The 22,449-nt window shown below is 37.1% G+C and overlaps 1 protein-coding gene across 1 annotated transcript in view; it reads left to right on the forward strand.

Moving 5' to 3' along the window:
* Positions 1-22,449, forward strand: part of LOC150101218 (catenin delta-2-like) — a 728,964-nt gene that overhangs the window by 639,071 nt on the left and 67,444 nt on the right. The window contains exon 19 of the mRNA XM_090401243.1: positions 15,335-15,442. Coding sequence (XP_090257369.1) covers positions 15,335-15,442 — 108 coding nt within the window. The remainder of the gene's footprint in view (positions 1-15,334; positions 15,443-22,449) is intronic.

A 22,449-nucleotide genomic window follows, 5' to 3' on the forward strand; every position in this document is an offset into this window, starting at 1 on the left:
TCAGCTTATCATGTGACACCCTGTCAAATGCCTTTTGCTAAGTCTAGGAAAATGGCAGTATATGCCTTTCCCTCATCTAATGCTCTTGTAACTTTATCATAAAAGGCTAGCATGTTGCTGAAACAATAGCGCCCCTTCACAAATCCATGTTGACTCTCACTGATAGCATTACCCTCATCTGCCCAATGCTATATATGGTCCCTCACTACTTTCTCTAAGATCTTAGATCTTACTAACTACTGATGACACACAAACTGGCCTATAATTAGATACTTCCAGTTTGCTACCACCCTATGCAATCTTACCTTCTTTCCATTCCATGGGCACAGCAGCAGACTTTCATTGAAAAGCCAGATCAAGGGCACTGTCTGTTCCTTAGCACATTCTCTCAAAATTCATGGTGAAATACCATCCAGTCCCACAGCTTTACTAACATCCAGAGTACTCAGTATGTGGAACAGACTCACCTCCTTCACCTCTAAACCTCGAACCTGCTCTATCCGGACGAAATACTCCAATAAAGTGTTCATTGAAAAATTCCACTATGTTCTCTGCATCAGTCACTCTATTCCCATTTTTATCCACAATATCACTCTTCCACATTCATTTCTCCTCCTACTGGCCACATATCTAAAAAATTCCCTATGATTTTCTTTGGATCTTAGGGCTAATCTCCTCTCATATTTCAGTTTCGTCTTCCGTACCATACTAATCACACTTCTGGCCTGTGTCTTATACTCTTCATTCATCTTCTCTTCACCTGTCTCCTTATATCTCTTCCATAGCCTCTTTTTCACATGCAATTCCTGTTTAATATTGTTTGTCATCCACTTTACTCCAAATTGTGTCCTCTTCTTCACTCGTGGTATACAACTTACCATTGCTGCTAACAAATATTCTTTCACAATTTCCCACGCACTAATGATATCCCGGCCTTCCAATTCCTCCCTCCACAAAACCTCCCCACGTTGACGTCTAGGACTATTATAACCATCTGCTTTATAATTCCACATAAATTCCACCTTTTGTCAGTGATATTGTCAGGACTACAGGGAAATGTACAGTTGTTTGCAAATGATGTGAAGCTTGGGAAGTTTATTAGTAATAGCACTTATTTTGGCTCTTCAAGAGGATTTGAATAAGCACAAAAGGTGGGCAAAATGAATAGGAATGTCAGCTTAATGCAACAAAATGTAAGGTTTTAAAATTTGGATCCCGCAAGGGACCTTTGAGTGATTGGGGATAGGAATTTCAAATTTTCCGAGGACATACTGCAAAGGTTAAGATATCTCAGAGAATTGCTGCAATGTTGAGAAGGTCATCTACCATGAGAGATAATGTGGTGGTTGCATTGTATAAAGCTTTGATCAGACCACATCTCTGCTCAGATCTGGACACTGGGATTTAAAGGAAATAAAGCAACATTGCAGAGACAGATAACCAAAATTATATCAGGACTGTACGATCTTGATTATGAGGATAGGCTGAGGGCAGACTGCAGTGTTTGGTGGATTGAAGACAAAGGAGCAATGATTGAGACATTTACGATGTTGAAAGGTTGTTATCATGTTAACGCTGAGAAGATTTTTCATGCGGTAGAACAAGGAAAAGGAGCAAGAAAAAGGGCCATCCTTGGAAGTTGTAAAAGGAAGTGGTGAATTATAAGGATAAGTAGGTTTTTTACATGGAGAGTGGTAGAGTATGGAATGCATTGCCTGAGAGAGTAGCGAATGTGCAGACAATGGATGAGTTTAAGGAGTGGCATGATAGACTTTGTGTTGATCTCTCATGATAAGTCTTGTGACTCTGGAGGTCAGGAAAATCATAATAATAAAAATTTGTTCTCAAATAGCTGAAATGTTTACTTGTTCTGTAGGTTCTTTGTTTAGAATTTTTGTTTTTTAGATTTTTCAAATGCATTTGACAGGGTGCCACATACCAAGGTGATTTTTAAGTTGCAACACAATTTCAGATTTTCATGCCATATTCGCTACTGCAATTTTCAGTTTAATTAAGTAATCTTGCAGACTAATATTGGATTTATTTAAGAGTGTAACGTTATCTTTAAAAAGTAACAAGCTGAGAGCATGCATAATTCTACATAATTGGAGTATTTTGAACAATTTTTATCTCAGAACATTATATATCCATGTTATATTTTTGAACTGTCTGCATTAATGAGAAAAATTGATCCTGACAAGCCCTGTTTGGCTTGAACACAGGTACTGAGTGTTCCAGGAAATATTTATACTTGCATAAATCTGGCCTGGGACAGTTGTTAGAGAAGTTCCTCTGTAATTCTTATAATGAGTTCATTTTCCTTATATAGATACTATGACAACTTTGCAATCTGGAATTCAGATTCAAAGTATGGTCAGGTTTCTGACCATAGATTGTGAATTATGCAGTGCAACCACTGTAAAACTTATGTCTCCATACTTGAAACATTTCAAGAGGAAAGTATTGATATGCTTTCCTCTTGAATATTTTCCACTACTGTTCTGTCATTCTCATTTCATTTAAGTCTTTCAAAATAATTAACGTACCCAAAAATCTAGGATATCTTTATATTCAATATTCATGTCACCTTTATCATCTCTGATTCCATTTATAGTTCTCTTACCTCCATTTCTAAGTTTTGTCAATAGTCTCCAGAACATTTTGTTATCTTCCTGATGGTTATCTTCTATATCTTCTATATTTGTACTAGTTTCCCCAAGTCCTTTGTTTAGCTATTGTTACTCACTGCTATTCTTCTTTCATTTTTATTGTATTCACTTAGAGTATCTACTGAACTTATTTGTTAGTAGCTTTCAGAATCCTTTCTTCCTTTCCAGGGCTGTCTCTTTCACTCCTTGTGCCACCGAGGTCTGATTTTTCTACCCTTGCAGACAACTTCATCACATGCATTTTTGTCTAATCACTGTTTTCTTCTGTGTCTATTTTTCTTTCAACAGTATTTGTACTTAAGTCTATAGTTCCCATTTGAAAGCTGCTCAACTTTGGTACTTTTTAAAACTTTTTTACAATTTTTTTTTTCATTTTAGTGTAATATCCACTTTAATTCCACTCAAAATTAAATGGTGATCACTTCTTGTTTCAAATCCCATGTACACTGAACCAGTGTGAAGATATCACTTATCCACCAGAACATAGTCAATGAGACTTTTCTTATTCCTTGTATCTTCTTTCCATGTATATTAGTGCATGTATTTATATTGGAACATGGTGTTAGTGATTTCTTAAACAGAAATCCAGCAGGTACTTGTCAAGAAAGTGTTCTTGTTTAATCTTTTACCCAAGTGTAAGCAAAGTTTGTGATACACTTTATTATTATCATTCAGGCCTCCATGGAGTCAAAAGACTAATCACGGGAGGTCCTTCCTAAGAAACACAGTCTATCAAGACTCATCTTGGGAGGTCCCTCCTAAGAAACACAAAGTCTATCATACCACTCCTTAAACTCATTGACCGTTCTCGCTCTCACCACTCTATCAGGCAATGCATTCCATTGTTCAACCACTCTCCATGCAAAGAAACCATTCCTCACCCTCTTGTGTACAGTCCTGAAACCATCTTTGTTATCTGCCTTTGTACCCTTTCCACAGTTAATTTATCCTCTTTAAATCCTAGGGACCAAATCTGAGAACAATAGTCTAAGTGTGATCTGATCAGAATCTTATACAACAAATTTTTTGCTACTTGTATATGGAAAAAATATATGATTTCTGCATTAATTCAACCTTGATATCTTCTTGGGTCTGGCTCTCACTGATGAAACTCCAATAAAGGTTGAAACTGGTCTAGGTAGTGACTCTTCCCATAATGCTTAGTATTATCGGTAGGTGTCGCACTGATATGATCGTCGGCTTGTCGAGAGCTCCTGAAAAGATTAGTAGTATTTTATGTTTTCATTGGCAATCTTACTAGAATTGTACGTAGTATTGTTTGCTTTTCGTTTCTTGGTGTGTCTGTGTGATTTTTTCTGTTTTCTGTGTTATTTTGATTATTATTTCTAAGATAAGATAGCGTCCATATGGCACCGATGAAAAAGAAAAATGGCGGCCAGGTCGCCATGTTTGTTTAAGAGTATTGATATAAAAGAGTTTATGAAATGTGCTGTCTGTGAGATGTATGCTTTGCGAAGAGCGGTGGGAGTCTGGTTAGATGGTGATAGTGGACTTAATATGTAAGTGTAAGGAGAATGAGTATCTCAAGCATGTTTCAGGTAGCGAGAGTGATATCATTAAAGAAAGTCTGAATATAGAAAATAGTGATGTGATAAGGAATTGCGAGGTAGTACCAGATAAGTGTGAGAGCGTCTTTGGTGGGAGTCTGGTTAGATGGTGATAGTGGACTTAATATGTAAGTGTAAGGAGAATGAGTATCTAAAGCGTGTTTCAGGTAGCGAGAGTGATATCATTAAAGAAAGTCTGAATATAGAAAATAGTGATGTGATAAGGAATTGCGAGGTAGTACCAGATAAGTGTGAGAGCATCTTTGAAAGTGTAAATGAAGGTAGAAATACAGAACGAATGGATGATTTAAATGATAATGAAAATGCATTCATATGTAGAGGCTTAAGTGCTGTGAGGACATCATGTTGGAGGCTTAATGGATATTTTACAACACTCAAAAAGAATTAAAATAGAATTTAATACTTCCTATATTTCATCCTAGTCATTAGGACATCTACGGGGATTACAAAAACAATTAATGTAACATGCACACACAAATCTTGCAATACTAAGCCCAACCACGTGGGTGACCCTAAAGTCCTATCTAGGTGGAGCACCCTCTAAGGGCGGTAGTAGGTGGCTTGGAATGTAAGGCAGGACTCTGGTGATGAGTGTTTCCCAAATCTTCGGAAGCTTAATACAACCATATTTATTAAGGTTTGGTTGGTTTCTGAGAGCTTCTGTTGCTTCTAAGAAAAGTCTCTCTTTCTTGAATTTGCTGTGGTGGAGCATGGTGGTTTTCTTCCATGATACTCTGTGGGTGGTGTCCAAAACATGGTCAGCCAAGCCTGAATGGCCATAGTTATGTTTGCATATGTAAGACTTGTGTTCATCCAGGCGGATGGATGCTGATCTGCCTGTCTGTCCAAAGTATACCAGCTTACAGGAACAGGGTACTTTGTAAACTCCAGGCAGTGAGAGAGGAGGGAGTTGATCTTTCGTAGAATGGATAAGGGTAACAAGTTTGCGGTAGGGCTTATATGCTGTGTGTAGGTTGTACTTTTTTAGTCTCTTGGCTATTTTTATCAGATGTGCCATGGATGTAGGGTATGGTGATGGCATTTTTAAAATCTTGTTGACGAGAAGGATGGGGAATGGGGGAGGAACTGATTATTTTTTTGATACTGTGTTCGCTGTAGCCATTGGAGAGGAAAGTGTTGTGTATGTGGTTAAGCTCAGTAGTAAGGGCGGTTCCACTGGAACAAAGATTGTGGGCTCTCTTAGTAAGAGTTTTGATGATGCCATATTGTTGTGAGGGGTGGTGGTGGTGGTGGTGGTGGGAGAGTTTGTGAATGTATCTGCCTGTGTGTGTGCGTTTTCTGTATACAGTGAAGGCAAGTGTATCATTAGGCAGGCCTGTGACTAAGGTGTCTAGGAAGGGTAAACAGCTGTTCTTTTCCTTTTCCATAGTAAACTGGATTCTTGGATGTAGGCTATTAAGATGACTGAGGAAGGAGTCTAACGTGTCTGGGCCATGAGGCCAAATAGAGAACACATCATCTACATATCTTAGCCAGATAGAAGGTTTGAGTGGGGCTGAGTCTATGGCTCGTTTTTCGAAATCTTCCATATAGAAATTGGCTTTAGCAAGGGGGGAACTCATGGCAGTTCCCTCTATCTGCTTGTAGATTTTTTTCTTCCAAGAGAAATACCCAGAGTTAATTACAAAAACATTAATTGTTTTTGTAATCCCCGTAAATGCCCTAGTGACTAGGACGAAATATAGGAAGTATTAAATTCTATTTTAATTCTTTTTGAGTGTTTTAAAATATCCATTAAGCCTCCAACATGATAATGAAAATGGTGAGATAGATGCAAGTAGTGAAATCACACAGTTCAGCGGAGCGATACACAGAGCAAAGCAGCAACTGGAGCGTATGGAAAAATGTGTACTGAACGTACCGACTAATAAACGGCAAAAGACTGTTACGAAAAATAAGGGAATGTTTGTAAACGTAAAGAAAATGAAGGAGCAAGTGCTGTATGGAGATTTGCTATTAAGAGGTGTGATAGTTGAGAGTTTGACGAAATCGTACCAACCGGGTACGAACATAAAGGACGTCAGTGAATCTATTTGAGTGCAGAAACAGAGCATGAAAGAGTTGATAGTCGTGGCTGGAACAAATGATTTGAAAGAAGACAAAATGGAAATGATAGAGGATGTGAGGGAATTACTTGGGGTAGCAAAAGAGAAGAGTGAGAGAATTAGGATGGTGAGTATTTTGCCACGGTATGACAGTGAAGTGTTTAGAAGGAAAGCCATAATTGCTAATGACTTTATGCGTGGGTTATGCATGGAGAGTGGTGTGGAATTTGTGGATGTGTGGAGTGAGTTCGATGGGCAAAAGGATTTATATAAGATGGAATGGGTTACATTTGAATGGATTTGCTGTATGGAGGCTTGAAAAAGTGTTGATGAATGAAGTGGAAGTGGATGTACAGACTCAGGGAAACTAGATTTATTAAGGGGGGGGGAGAAGATATGCAGACTTCAGGGAGGCAGTTGAGTGTATGAATGAGTATAATATGTCTGAGCGAGTACGAATGACAACATATCAAAATGGGATAGTTAATATAAGGCATCAAAGTAGGGATGGGACTAATTGGCTTCTGCAAGTCATGTACACTAATGCCATTAGTATTAGGAACAAGAAGGAAGAATTTTTGGCCTTGGTTAGCACTTCCAGGCCACAGGTTGTTGGTATTAGTGAAACATGGCTGACAGAAGATGATAAAGCTAGTGGGATTGAATGCGACGGGTATAGCGTGTTCAGGAGTGACAGGGAGAATAAAAAGGGGAGAGGAGTGTTATTGATGATAGCTGATGAGTTGCAGCCAAGGAGTATAGAAGTTGAACTGCAGGATAGAGAAAATAGCACATTTGAGGCTATTTGGTGTGAGATAGTCTAGCAGAACAAAATATACAATTGGGTGCTGCTATAGACCAGGTGATGGAATAGATGGTGGGGATAGTATGCATAGGCAAATAGAAGAAATGAGTGGAAGGAGGGTAATTATTATGAGTGATTTCAATTATGGTAACATTGACTGGAAGAAGGAGAGGGCACATGTGAGGAAGAAATTGGATTTTATGCGATTATTAAGGGACAACTATCTGCGATAGCATGTAGTGGAAAATACTAGGGGGCAAAGAGTGCTTGACCTAGTAATTGCATCTGAGAATGTGGCTGTAACGAACATGACCATGTTGCCACCAATTGGTGAGAGTGATCATAAGGTCATGACTTGGGAGGTGGCTAAAGGAGCGGAATTTACAATTAAGACAGGGTACATGTGGAATTACCGGGCTGGTAAGTATGACAAGCTTAGGAGTGCGCTTGGCTCAGTGCCATGGCATGTAAAACTGCAAGGACTGGATGTTGATAATGCATGGGAGGTGGTTAACACATTCACTGCCAACTACGAGTATACTCGTATGACGCTTACCGCCGGCAACAAGATTACTGTACTGACCTTGAAGAAGTGTACATGTGGAATTACCGGGCTGGTAAGTATGACAAGCTTAGGAGTGCGCTTGGCTCAGTGCCATGGCATGTAAAACTGCAAGGACTGGATGTTGATAATGCATGGGAGGTGGTTAACACATTCACTGCCAACTACGAGTATACTCATAGTTGGTAAACCAGCTACACAAGCCAGCTACGAGTATACTCGTATGACGCTTACCGCCGGCAACAAGATTACTGTACTGACCTTGAAGAAGTGTAAATGCTTGGCTTGTGGAGCTAGCATCAAAACTGCGTATTCTCATAGATGGTATATGCTTTGCACAAGCCAACTACGAGTATACTCGTATGACGCTTACCGCCGGCAACGAGATTACTGTACTGACCTTGAAGAAGTGAAATTGCTCAGCGTATGGGAACAGACTATACCGAAGTAGTGTGACAGTGAACGTGTTAAGAAGTGTTTGCAGGAGGCAATGGTTGACTGTATACCAAGAGTCCGAATAATAAATCAAGTAGGGATTAAATGGATGAATAACACTATTAAGTTTGAGCTGTAAAAAAATAAACAATTGTGGAGGGAATTTAAGGAGAAAGGTGACCAGCAGGTGTAGGAACAGTATAAAGATCAGGCCAGGAAAGTAACAAGGGTGGTAAGAAAAGCAAAAGCAGATTACAAAAGAAAATTGGCCATGCAGGCTAAACAGAATCCCAAACAGTTTTTTCAATATGTTGCAAGTAAAAGGAAAAATGTTCATGGCAGAATGATATTAAATAATGATGAGGATAGGGAGGTAACTGAATCAGTCGATATAGTGAAATTACTGAGCAAGCACTTTGCAACAGTATATCATCCAGGTGGTGACATTGCAGGAATTGGAGAACCAACAGCTTATACTGGAATTGTGATGAATGAAGTAGAGGTAAATAGTCTATTACAGAACCTCAATGTCAATACATCTGTGGGATTGGATGGTATACCAGCTCGTGCTGTACGTGAAGTGGCTAAAGAATTGTCAGTGCCCTTGACCATTTTGTTTAATTTGAGTCTAGGGCAGTCCCAATGAGGTGGAAAGAGGGGAAAATAGTTCCGCTGCATAAAGGTGGTTTCAAGGCTTCTGTTGAAAATTACCGGCCAATCAGCATAACAGGAATCGTTATCAAGATCTTGGAGAAAATGGTCAACAGGAAAATACAAGATTGGATAGATGAAAATGGGATACTGTATCGGGGACAGCATGGTTTTGTGAAGGGTAGGTCATGCCTCAGTAACTTGCTCACATATTATAACACGGTGACGGCTGAACTGGATAAGGGTAATGGGTTTACGGTGATTCTACTGGACCTTGCTAAAGCCTTTGACAGGATATCACATGGAATTCTAATTAGTAAAATGCAGCATATGGGGATGGATATAGGGTTGGTGAGATGGATAGGAGGGTGGTTGACGGAGAGATATCAGAGAGTGGTTTATTCAGGAGTTGAGTCCACAAGATGCCTGTGACTAGTGGTGAGCCACAAGGATCTGTTGTTGGACCACTGCTGTTTAATTTGTTCATTAATGATATAGGAAAGGATCTGAGAGGAACAGTTCATTTGTTTGTGGATGATGCAAAGTTGGGTAGGGCAATAGTGAATGCAGGTAATGTCAAAGTTTTGCAGGATGATTTGGATAGATTGGAGGTCTGAGGTAAGGAGAATGGATGTCAATTTAATGTGGCAAAATGTAAGGTTATACATTTTGGGGTGAAAAGATTAGCTGCAGTTTACTACGTTGGTGGAACTGTACTCCAGGAAATTGATGAGACATGAGAGTGTTGGTGGATAAAGAGTTGAAGTTTAGGGGGCACATTGCAAATGTGGCCAAATCAGCTCATCAAATCACTTGATTGCTGAAGAATACATTGACAAGCAGAGACAAGCAGGTTATTGTTCCTCTGTATCGAGCCTTGATAAGACCCCATCTGGACTACTGTGCCCAGATTTGGTCACCTAGCTTTCTTCTTGATGGGGAGGAGGTTGAGAGGATCCAGAGGCGAGTGACCAAGATGGTAGCAGGTCTGTGGAATGAACCTTATGAGAACAGGTTGAGGATTTGTGGGTTGCAAAAATTGGTTGATAGGCAGAGGAGGGGAGATATGATTGAAACATTCAAATTACTGAAGGGTTTCTATAAAATTAATTCAGAAGATATTTTTGAGAACAGGGCTGGTTGTGGGAGGACTAGGGGACATCCATGGAAGCTGGGCAAAAGTGTGGTTAGTAAGGGTGTTAGAGCTGGGTTCTTTACTTTTAGAGTGGTGAATAAGTGGAATGGGCTGCCAGAGTCTGTGGTGGATGCTGTGACAGTGAATGAGTTTAAGGCGAGGTATGATAGATGCTGTATGAATGTCGTATAGTTGTTATGATCATGATTTGGGGCCTCCCTCGATGAGTCTGAGGACTCCCTGGAGTTGCCCGTAATAATAATTATATATATCCAAAAGAAGTGTGCTTTGCATTATGGGATATTGAGACAATTGACGTGAAGTCATCAGCCTCTGTATACAAGTAATGTAGTATACAAGTAGCCTTGAGTAAAAGATTAAACAAAAATATAATTTCTTGATAAGTATAATTTAAATTACCATTATTATTAGCTTTGCCCTTTTCTCCAAATTTTTCCAATACATTTCTATATTTGTTATTCATTTCCAACTCTGCTCTTTAGATCACCAATATTCTTGATTCAATATCTTGATGGGAGGAATCTTCATATATGGATTTTTTCAATTGAAGGTGAGTTAGCCAATCTCATATGGAAACTCAGGTTTTTAATCCAGCATACGGACATATTTGCCCTTCAGAAAACAAGCAATTTACAGACAAAAATACTAGTGATGGAGGTTGTGGGCAGTAGATGCCGTTAATGTAGTAGTCGCTGTAGTTAGAGCAGAGGTTGATGTAGTAGATGTTCAGTGGAGACAGGGTTGTAGAGTAAGTGTCTTCCCTTGATGAGTCTTCGGACTTTTTGGAGTCACAAAATAATAATAATAACAATAATAAGGACCAGCTTTTCTTTTTTCCTTTGTCAGCTGCCTTCCTTCTGTAATGACTGAAGGAATGACTCCACTTCTTCCTTAGTGTTGAACCTTCTAATGATAGGCACAAATAAGTCATGTCATATTCAACTGCCCATTTTTGATATTTGTCTACATCACTACTTGATATTGCCTATTATCTGATATTTTTGAATTCTGCCGTATCAAGTTTGAGTTTGTTTTAGTGGCTGATTTGCTGTTCTTACTGGTTATCTGAAGAAAACAGCAGTAAGGGGGGAAGGGCTTGTTTAATCAGATGAAATTCTAGTCGGTATTTCATCTGATTAAACTGAAAAAAAAAAAGGGTAGAATAAGTTTTTCATCTTATTCTACCCTTATTGTCATTTGGTTTAAGCCAATAAAGAATACAATTGGCTGTCTAAATCTCAAATTTCCAGTCCATCATTGTTCTGGGTCGATAACCACTAATAGGGTATCCCATGAGAAGGTTAGGATCAAATATTAAGTCAGAACTCCTCACAGTTATATAGTTTTGACCCCTTAACTGAAAATTATAATGATGCTAGTTTTTGTGTATGTGCAATTATAAATTTTCTAAACGAAGAAAAATTACAATTTTTCTTGGGTTTTTCACTGAATATAATGGCAGATGATTTTCTCTCATTGATCTCAAATTCTCCATAGTTTTGCTGATGATAGCACTTGTGGACACATTCCTTGTACTCGCATGACAGACCTTGTAGTTTCAAACATCTAAGTTTCAAGATCTTCTATAACCAGTGTCCTAAACACTGAACTTCACCTCATTCAGTGGGTAATGATGACCTAGTTTCCAAAACAATTCTTTTTCTTTTTTTTCTTGTCCAAAAAAATACCTTAGTTATCCCTTTACTTTTGATAGCACTCAGTTTCAACAATAAAGACCATATCTCTCATCTCGGACTGACACTTACCTCTAACTTTTCCTGAAATGCACCACTTCTCTAGCATCCTCAGTGAGGTGTAAATACAAAAAAACTTGGCATCTTGTTTGCTCAAGATGTCTTCAGTTGTTTAACGGCTAACCCTATACAAATTCCAAATCTGCTCAACCTGGTTTCACATTTTTGCACTAAATGTTTCTCTGAAAGTTCTTGCTTCTGTCTAGAAACTGGTTTTACTAATAAACAAAGATGGAAATCTTATAATTATTGGTGTGTGTGTGTGTGTGTGTGTGTGTGTGTGTGTGTGTGTGTGTGTGTGTGTGTGTGTGTGTGTTGGAGGGGGGGGGATTTGGATGATGTGACAACATTATTTTAGAGTTCTGTTAAACCAAGATAAGTCATAGTGAAAAGGAGAGAGAGTTAATACAAAAATCTGACAGAAGTGGAAGAAGCATTAATGAAGATGAAGAATGCAAAATTTGCCTCAGATAGATGATTTGCCTGTTGAAATGATCAGAGTTTTTTCTGGTAGTTCAGGACTGAGAAGTTTTTGTGACAACATTGGACTGATAGCTTATATTTGAGAGTTACACTAATCTACCATTTATACAACATCTATACATTGATCTTTAAATAATTAACTGGCCCTTGCATGTCAACTTATTATATTTTAAAGAGCTTGATTTGCTCTAAGTATGTTACTCCTAACTTATATCCAACCTATAAATTAAAGTCAGTCGTGGAGTATAGATAACAGTATAATTATATATTTATATTTTATTAGTCGATTACAATGTTTTAGATTCATATTTGTGATGGTGCATCGACTTCAAGGATCAGTATGTTATGTATTCTAAAGAATGAAACTCAGTTTTAAAAAATTAAAATATTTACTGTAAACATATAATTATATACAATAGATAATACATACAAAGAATAATTAAATGGCATTTTAAGAATTACCAGCTGGCCTAGTTGACCTAGTGGTTAGTGTATCTGCTTTCCAGTCAAATTTCGAACCTGCCATGAGCATGGATATTTGTGATTGTCTGTAGAAATACTAATGATGGTGGTAGTCGGCAGTAGATGGCATGGTGTAGTCTTGGTTAGTTGAAGTTGGTGGATTTGAGTAGTGGAGATGGAGAGTTGTGGAGTGGGTGCTCTCCCTCAATTAGTCTTTGGACTCCCTGGAGGTGTCACATAATAATAATAAATAAGCTCATTAATATTCTTGTTGTACCGTCATTTTATATTGTATGTTATATTCATATGGAATAAGAGAGAGTCAAAACACTAAATTAGCTGTATACAAGACAGTGTTCAAACCAATTTTAACTTATTGGATCTGAGAGCTGGGTTAGAAATAAAACACATGATCAAAGACTAGAGATCATGGATATGAGAGTCCTGAGAAACATATCACATTTGACCAATATACTTGAAGTTGTCTTCCAGTTTATTTAATGCATCTGTCTTTCTTAATGCCTACTTCAATTTTGAAGTAGGGATGAAGAATAATTGCTCAAACAATAGGAATACACATTAATTGAGCAGTTCCAAATACACTTCTAATACAGGGACCTTTTAACTGCAGATTCCATATTGCCCCTTGTAAAATATACCACTTACCTTTCATTAAGCACAACAAAATTATTCTCATACACAAAGGCTTGATATATTATACTTTACTTCATTTATGAACTTCAGACGTCTGTATCCTTGGAGAGTAATTAAAGATGCACATGAAAACTTTACCAAGATTAGTGAACTTAACTCAGTAGTTTATTACACCTCTTTTGGCTTTCCTTCCTTCCTTGTTTGACTACTCTTTACTTCCTAGCATTTCTGTTACCCAACAACAAATGTTCTGAAAAAAAAATTAAAAAACAAAAATTAACATGCACATCGGTTACCGAGATTCAAATTGAAACTCAAGTGACAAAATGGCTTCCGCTGCTTGCACGTTGTACAGCAATAGTGACATATGAATACTACTATAACACAAATCTACAAATAACATACATACATACATACAACATTTCTTTGCTATTCCCTAAGAATTACAACATATGGTAAGCAACATTGCTACTTATAACCACAATTAAGTTTCTTTTATATTGTTACTGATTAATCACATAGCAGCTTCAGTAATACTAAGCATATAATTGCATTACTAAATGTGGACTCATCACCTATATACTGTACATGTATATTTTTAGATTACTTTATCACATAACAAAACATATTCCTCATTAAATAAAATTTTCCCTAAGCATATACAAAACATATATTAAAAATGAACATAATAAGCAAAACATTTATGTGAGATTTTTACACGTTGACTTTTGGTATAGCACCATGTAATTGTATTTCAGTTATCGACTCTTTAATTATTAGAACAGCAAATTGCCATTCTATTGGTTGGATAAACAGTAGATTACTGTTTATTCTTGTTTAATCCTCTACCCAAGAATAAGCAAACAAAGTTTGTGTGTGTGAGATATCTTCATGATGACTACTATATAGAGTATCAATATTGTTTTTGCATTATGAAAAAGGGTCACTACTGGCTGGTTTCTCTCTCTTTACTGAGGTACTGTTAAAGTGTGCATTAAATCTCACTGAGAGAGCCAGAAGGATCACTAAACTCATCATACTCATCATTCCTAACCTGAATCATTCCAGGACAAGACATTCAGTGGTAGCTCTGCTCTGAAAACCTCTCCCCATTCTTATCAACAACAAGAGAGGAACTTGTTGATAAGAAGAGCTGTACTGCACAAGTGGACCAATGTAATACAGAATTATGAATTACATTATTAATATCATGAAGAGCAACAGCATAGTTTTAAATCATAGTGAAAATGTACATGATGATGGTGTTAGACTCAATAGACAAGTCTTCAATTTGGGAAGTGTACTTTCTCGTGATGGAAGTTAATATGAGGGAACTTTACTATGCTAAAGTTTTTTTTAACAGAGTTAGTAGTCTACTTTGGGACAATGATATTATGAGGTCCTACTGAAGTATAAGCTTTTGGTTATACTTCTGTAATTACTTTTCACCCCTTTTGTCTTACACAGAAAAGATGTGTAGACTAAAAAAAAACAATTGAGCAATGCAAATGAAAGTTTTGAAGTTAATGTATGCAAAAACTAAGACAACATAAGAAGTGAGGACATTTTGAATGTTTTGGAAGTAGAAAGTTGAAGAAATGCTTGCAACCTCCTGCTTCAGAGAAGAAAAGTTTAAAAAAATAATAAAATGATTGAGAGTATTGTTTGTGAAAAAAGAATATGGAAGGTTAGAAAGAAATGGTGAGCTTTGATCTGCCTGCCTGAGAGTTTGTGAGAGGAACTTCTTGATAAGATATATGTAACACCTCTATAACATAACTCACAGGACTAGAATAATTAAAAATGCTGTACAGAATAAAAATTTTTGTCATCATGAGTATGCAGTCTAATTTTACTTTTTTTTTTTATCATCATTCCACAATATATGGAATCACATTTTTATTAAACACACTTTGTGAAACAACTTTATTTCGATTGCGCTCTTCAAATTTCATCCAAATTTTGTGTATTGTGAATGATGAAATATACTATCAGTGACTTGTTAGAAGTGGTACTGACCTTGATCGAACCCTTGTTATTATTTGCAGTCAGAAGAACTTCCACTAAATGAAATTGGTCATCAACCAGAACCTGTAGCTCAACCTCAACTACCCAGGCGACCAGTGGGTGGTGTTGCTGTATTTCCTCCTCCTTTGGTTAGTATTTGAGATATCTTGATAGTAGTATAATATTTAAAAATGTGGAGATTGACATTAGCAAGTGATTGCTGTTTCTCCTGTACATTCTCCAGTTAGTCTCAAATCATATATTTGGCTGTATTTTAGAAGATTAAAAAAAATTACTTTATGTGTTTTCTCAGAAACAAATCATGGTTATCTTTATTTTATTTCCCTCTTTATTTTATTTCCCTAAATAAAATCTATTTTATTTTATTTTATATATAAGTACTTTTATTTAAAGTACTTATAGAATCAGTTATGTATTCGTCTTCAAAGTCATAGATCTGCCACAGCTAAGTATGGCTTTTTATAGGAAACTAATTACACCATGACAAGTGGTCAATCTTATCTGCCAGGTCTGCAAATTGCAGTATATTCTCTTGCTGTTTGTCTGTCTTGTGGTGAAAAATCTGGGAGGAAAAATCCCTGCCACTACCTTATGTGGGTAACTAAAACACTATCTGAAAAACCCTTATAAAGGTTCCTCACCTCCTTGACAGGATTCAAACCAAAGTCAGTCAAAGGACATTATCATTGTTGACTGAATTACAAATTCTTCAGAATCAGTCTTTCATTTTTTATGTGACACCTCCAAGTAGTTCAAGGACTCATCGCCCACACAACGCACCATCTACACACTACACCTCAATTCAACAATCTGTCAACTAACAGTGCCATCTGCTGCCACCACTAATAGTAAATTTTGTTTTTAAAATGCATGTGTACTAGGGACAATTCAGGATGAAAAACCTGGGTTCTGGGAAGGAAAATATTTTGCTAACTCACCTTCAACTGAAAAAGCCTGTATAAAGATTCCTCTCATCATAGATTTAATAGAAGGAATAGGTTAGCAAATCATGCTTTTGTAGCAAAGTATACCAAGTATCAAATTACAGTAATTTGCATTGCATAGTACAGCTGTTGTTAAGGGCTGAAAAGTCCTGATGTATATCTCCCTTCCTCCATTTGAATGCATTGTGAAAATTTCTTCATGTATGTACCGAAAAATGCGAAAGATTTTTGGCTGTAACAGTGAACAAAAAAGAAGGAAAGCAGTAATGCATGTGAAAAGTGTATTGATAGGTTAGAGCAATTAGAAATAAATGATAGCTAGAGTCAGGATCATAATGGAAGAGTTTAGGCAAGAGTTAATGAAAAGTGAAATGAAGCATCTGGAAGAGGATATTAAACACTGATGAGAATGGGAAGGAGTAAGTTAGTGTCATGAAGAAAGTATCGAAGAATAATCGTATATCATTGCATGGGGACTTGATTGTTAGAGGTTTCATGAATAATAAAGTACACAGAACATGCTTTTCTGGTGGAATGATGATAACTGATGCTTTGCAGAGAATTCCTTCTCTGTCATCATCAGAGCAGTCATCAGAATTAGTGGTAGTTTTGGGCACAAATGACTTGGTGAAAAAAAAAGAATGTTGATAGAGACTTGAGGAAATTGTTGCGGCAGGTAAAGGATAATAGTGTTGGTAAAGTCGGTTGCCCAGATATGGCAATAATGAATTGAAAAGAAGAGTAGAGATAATGAATAGCAAGATGGCTGAGTTATATGAGGCAAAGGAAGTTCAGTTTGTGAATCTGTGAAGCGAATTTGAAAGAAAGTTAGAATGGTTTAAATTTGATGGATTGCACATGAATGAGTTCGGTGTTCTGCATGTAAAAAGGCTATTGTTTGCAGAGAAGGCTAGAATCAAGAAGTCAATGTAGCTAATGATCGAAAGGTACTTGTGAAGCAGGATACAACGGCTAAACAGGTTTTACAACAGGAGAAAGATGGAGTGCATAAATGGGTGATGATGAGACAGATATGAATGACAATCAAAGTCAGAATCCGGGAAATGGGAGTGGTCAGACCAAAGGGGGGGAGAGAGAGAGAGTAGTTGTATAGCAACTAGAATAGAGAATGTTGGTGCTGGTAGAATGGCCTCAAAGACATAGTGATTGTTATGTTTGTGTACAAATGTAAGGAGTATTTGAAATAAGAGAGCTGAGTTTGTTGCATTAATTGAATCAGTATGCCCAAAGATAATTGGTATAAGTGAAACCTGAGGATGATGTGATATTAGGAATAGAAATGGAAGAATAGGAAGGTGAAAAGAGGAGGTGGGGAAAGTGCTGTTAATGATTACAGAGGAATTCTCTACAGATAGTACATGTGCAGATTTTGAATCTGTGTGGTATGAAGTTGAAATTAACAGGCTAATATATCTGATAGGATGCTGTTATAAGCAAGGAAATGTTGAGAATACTGATTGTGAAATGTTTAGGCAAATTGGTTGGTAATGTAAAAAGAATGATCCTGGACTAATTACAGTCTTTCATCAGGACATCAGGAATATAGAATGGAACGAAGAGTAGTGTATGGGAACAAGGAGAGTGAGGTTGTTGAATTTCTGAGAGATAAATATATTCATCCATTTCACTCAGCAGCATGTGACTGAAGCAACTAGAGGTCTTAATGTTTTGGATTTGGGGATAACTTCACAAGATGTAGTTGTTAATGATGTGTTGACACTGCTTCCGGCTGGTGAGAGTGATCATGAGGTTGTTTGGGAAGTGGTGAAACAAGAAAGGTTACTGCCAAAAATGGATATGTGTGGAAGTATAAAATGAGTGATTATAGGAAGCTCTATAGTCAGTTAACATCAGTGTGTTGGGTAGATGAGCTGAGCAGAAAAGATGTTGACAGCATGGAAATTCATAAGGCTGTATAGGACACAAGCAGTGTATAACTGCATACCTAGAGTTAAACGAGTAAATAGAGTAGGAGTGAAATGGATGAACAGTGAAATCAAGCAAGGTGGAAAAGAGAATACTGTGGAGGAGGTACAAGACAGTTGGTGTTGATTGGATTCAACACCAACTGTCTTGGTGTTGAATCCAATCCAGCAAGAGATTGGCTGGCCACTCGAAAGTTAATTCAAGGGAATTCTTCAACTATATGGTAAGCAGGAGAAATAATAATTATGGCAGGATGACACTGGTAGATAGTCATGGCAGCAGACTGACCTTTGTAAAGAATATAGTGGAATCATTGAATGAGCACTTTATTAGCATATATCATACTGGTGTAACTGATGCTGTTCAACATATAGAAGGGAGGCAAGTATTAGAACTGAAAGTGAAAGAATCAGAGGTGTATCAGATGTTGATTGGGTTAGATATTAATAAGGCTGTGGGAATGGAGGACACATCACCATATATTTTTAAAGAATATGCACATCAGTTAACTATGCCCTTGACTTAATTATTCAATGAAAGTTTTGCAGTGGATAATGTTCCTAAGGAGTGCAAAGCAGGCAAAATTGGATCATTCCACAAGCATGGTTCTAGGAGAGAAGTTTCCAATTATAGACCAATCTGTATAACTGCAGTTGTAGTCAAGTGTTGCAGAGATTGGTTAGAAATAGATTAGGTTAATGGACATAGTATTCTTTATGATGGACCACATGGAGTTGTAAAGGGTAGGTCTTGTTTTAATGATTTACTTGCATTCTATGATACGATAATGAGTCTGTTAGATAAGGGAGAGTCAGGTTTTGTATGATGGAGCAGTGTCTCAAAAAGAGAGGGTACACTAGTAGTGTACCCCAGAGTTCTGTTCTGACTTCTGCTGTTTAACTTGTTCGTAAATGATATATCCTATGGACTAACTGGGAATCTTTGCTGACGATGCAAAGTTGGAGAGAATTATAAGTATCACTGCTGATGTTAATTCCCTTCAGGAAGATTTGAATAGACTTTTAACTTGGATGAAGCCATGGGGTTGTAGTTTTAATGTTAGTTAGTGCAAGGTATTACATTTTGGAGTGCAGAAATATAAGACTGTGTACTATATTGATGGTGCTGTACTGCAGGAAGTGAATGGAATTCGATAAATATTTGGGAGTGATAGTTGACAGTACACTGAAGTTTAGAGGACATATAGCAAAGACTGCACATCGTAGTGCTGCTATGATAAGAAGTAAAATGGTTATGCCTCTGTATAATGCACTGGTTAGACCACCTTGGACTATTGTGCTCAGATTTGTTCTCCTGGTTTTCAATGTGATGTGGAAACATTGGATAGGATCCAGAGAAGAGTGACTACGACAATATCAGGACTCTGGAATGTTGACAATAGAGAGAGAGGGTGGAGGAATGTGGATTGCAGAGTTTGATGGATAGAAGGGAGAGATAACATGATAGATGTTTAAGTTAGTGATTGGATTTTATAGGATTAATCCTGAGAGGATTATAAAACAGGTACATGGTGAGAGAGGAAAAACCAGAGGCCACCCTGGAAGTTATGTAAGAGTGTGGTGAAGAGGGTGTGAGGAGTAGATTTTTTACATGGAGAACTGTCAGTGAATGGAATGCATTACCATAATGTTCTTAATGCAGGGAGTGTTAAGGATTATGAGATTCATTATGATAGATATGTTGTTAGTTGATTGAACCTCCTGCAGTGAGTGCCAACTCCATGGAGGGTATAATAATAATAATTTCATTCATTTTTCTGTTGTTTTTATTATTCATATTTCTGGAATAATAGCATTAATTTTTAATATTTTGCTGTCTGATTATTTAAGAGGCTTTATTTATGGATACTTTAAAAATAATTGCAGTTTATTGAAATTGCAACCAGAAGCAGTTTTCATTTTGTTTTATAATGGTCTATGTAGCTGAAGTGGCATGTCAAAATAGGATTCTGTTCAGTTGATGTTCACAAAACACATCACACATTTTATAAAACTGGTCTCATTTAGCATCTTGAGTTGTAATGAAAATAAATTAAAAAACAAATAAATAAATATAGATAAATGAAAGGTGTTCCATGTGAACAGCTGTTTTGCATTGGTGTCATACATGGCTAAGTCTGTAGTTGCTAGTCTGGTTACCTGAGTGGGCATATTCGCTTTCCAACCAACAGGTTGTAGGTTTGAATCCCATTATGGGCATGGGTGTTTGTGATTGTTTTTAGGTGGAAGATGAATTTCATCACGTGGGACCACGTGATGAAATTCGTCTTCCACTGCCCTACTTATTGGAAGTGGCTTGAGAAAGTTCCATGCTGTCTGAAGTTTCTGGACAATATAAAAATAAATGAAAAAATACAAAATTTAATAAAAATGGGGAAAAAATCTTATTCCACCCATGCTACAAATGGTAATATAGGTTTATAGAAACCTTTCATGGAAGCCACATGCAGAAAGGATTAAATTTGTATTACATATTTATTAGGCACATGCCTGAAGCAACAAAACCAACTTTCTGAAGCATATTATAGTATACTGTATTATTATTATTACGGGCAGCTCCAAGGAGTCCTTAGTCTCATCGAGGGAGGCCCAGCATCATCAAATTCATGATATTTTCCTTCAAGGTATGTACAGGATACAAAAAGAGTATATTATGGTCACATTACTACCAGCTTCCCATCAACAGTTTCCTTCCAAATTAATCTGCTATTTGTCAGAACTTCAGTATTCATCTCTTTTTTTCTATAGTTTCCTCTACCATTCAGTATAAATGACTATGCCATCTTGTTCTACTTCTACTCAAACTGGTACTCTTCTTACATCAATGCCCAATGCAGCTGTACCAATGCTATAACATTCCTATGCCACTGAATACAGATCCTTATTGCATGCCCATTCAACTGTCTTAAAGGAAAAATCTAATCCTGACAAGCACCATGATTTGAACTCTTATTCTTCTTCAGATTTCTTTTTCACAATTTTTCTTTGTCACTTTGCTAGTATGGTTTCAGAAGTCATACCTAGAACACCCCATGGAGAAATTACTGTGTAATTCTCACATTCAAATTCAGGAATTCCACCTTCTGACCAGGCCTTCTGAATTATATATTTTAGCCTCATAAAAAAGTATTATGCCTCCATATTTTAAGCATTTCTGTGAATATCATATACCCCCAGATGGCTGTCCACATTTCAAATTTCTTATGGCCTTGCTACCCCAGGTATGGAACATAGTCTTGAATGCATACATCTGGTATATTTTTTCCACTATTCTGTAGGTGTTTATTTCATTTAACAATCTTTCAGATTACTCCAACCATTCAGAATGCTTTAACTGTTCTTTACTCCATTTCTAAACTCTTTTTTCACTATACTACAGAACATTTTACTGCTTTTGAACTATAGAGTCTCTACAGTTGATACTTATATCTTCTATATTTTTTTTTATCAAAATCTTCCCTGGTCAGCAAAACAGGTGTTCTTGCTAGGATGTTAGGAAAAAGCTCCAGAGGAAGACCCGAGGTCTAGGTTGGATTGATTCAGTAAGAAGTGCCTCATAAGACAGAAATATAAGATCTGATAATATTGGAATGTTGACAGATAAGATATTAATTTGGAGAAAAATTGTTGATAGGAAGTTAGTAATGATGTCATTTTTTATGTAGTACTATCATAATATCTTGTACACCCTCTGAGGGTATGTCAGGAATTTATTATTATTATTTTGAGACTTCCATGAGGTCAAAGACTCATCTTGGAGGTCCCTTTATCATACACACAGCTCATCATACTGTGCCTTGACCTGCTTCTCACCCCCTTGCTGACACCCTCCTTATACAGCTTCCAGGGATGACCTCTTGTTCTCCTCTAATCTCCCACCATTTTAGGAAAAACTGCTTCAGTGTTAATCCTATAACAACCCCTTACCAACTTGTACATCTGTCATATAACTCCTCTTCCTCCCATGCACTAGACTGTAAATTGCATCTTCTCAACCTTTCTTCATAGTTGGACGTTCCAGAGATGAGAAACAATTTTGGTCAATCACCTCTGGACCCTCTCCAACATCTCTTCATCCTTTTGAAAACCAGGTTACCAAATCTGTTCCCAGTAGTCCATATGTATCGTCATCAAATTTCCATTGTATAAACCCTCTGCACCATTGTCAGAATTCATTGTTTTGTCCTCACAATTTTGGCAATATGTCCTCTGAATTTTAGATCC

Source organism: Typopeltis vanoorti, chromosome 12 (genome assembly GCF_054136105.1).
Source record: "Typopeltis vanoorti isolate ZY-2024b chromosome 12, IOZ_Tvanoo_1.0, whole genome shotgun sequence".
Taxonomy (NCBI): domain Eukaryota; kingdom Metazoa; phylum Arthropoda; class Arachnida; order Uropygi; family Thelyphonidae; genus Typopeltis; species Typopeltis vanoorti.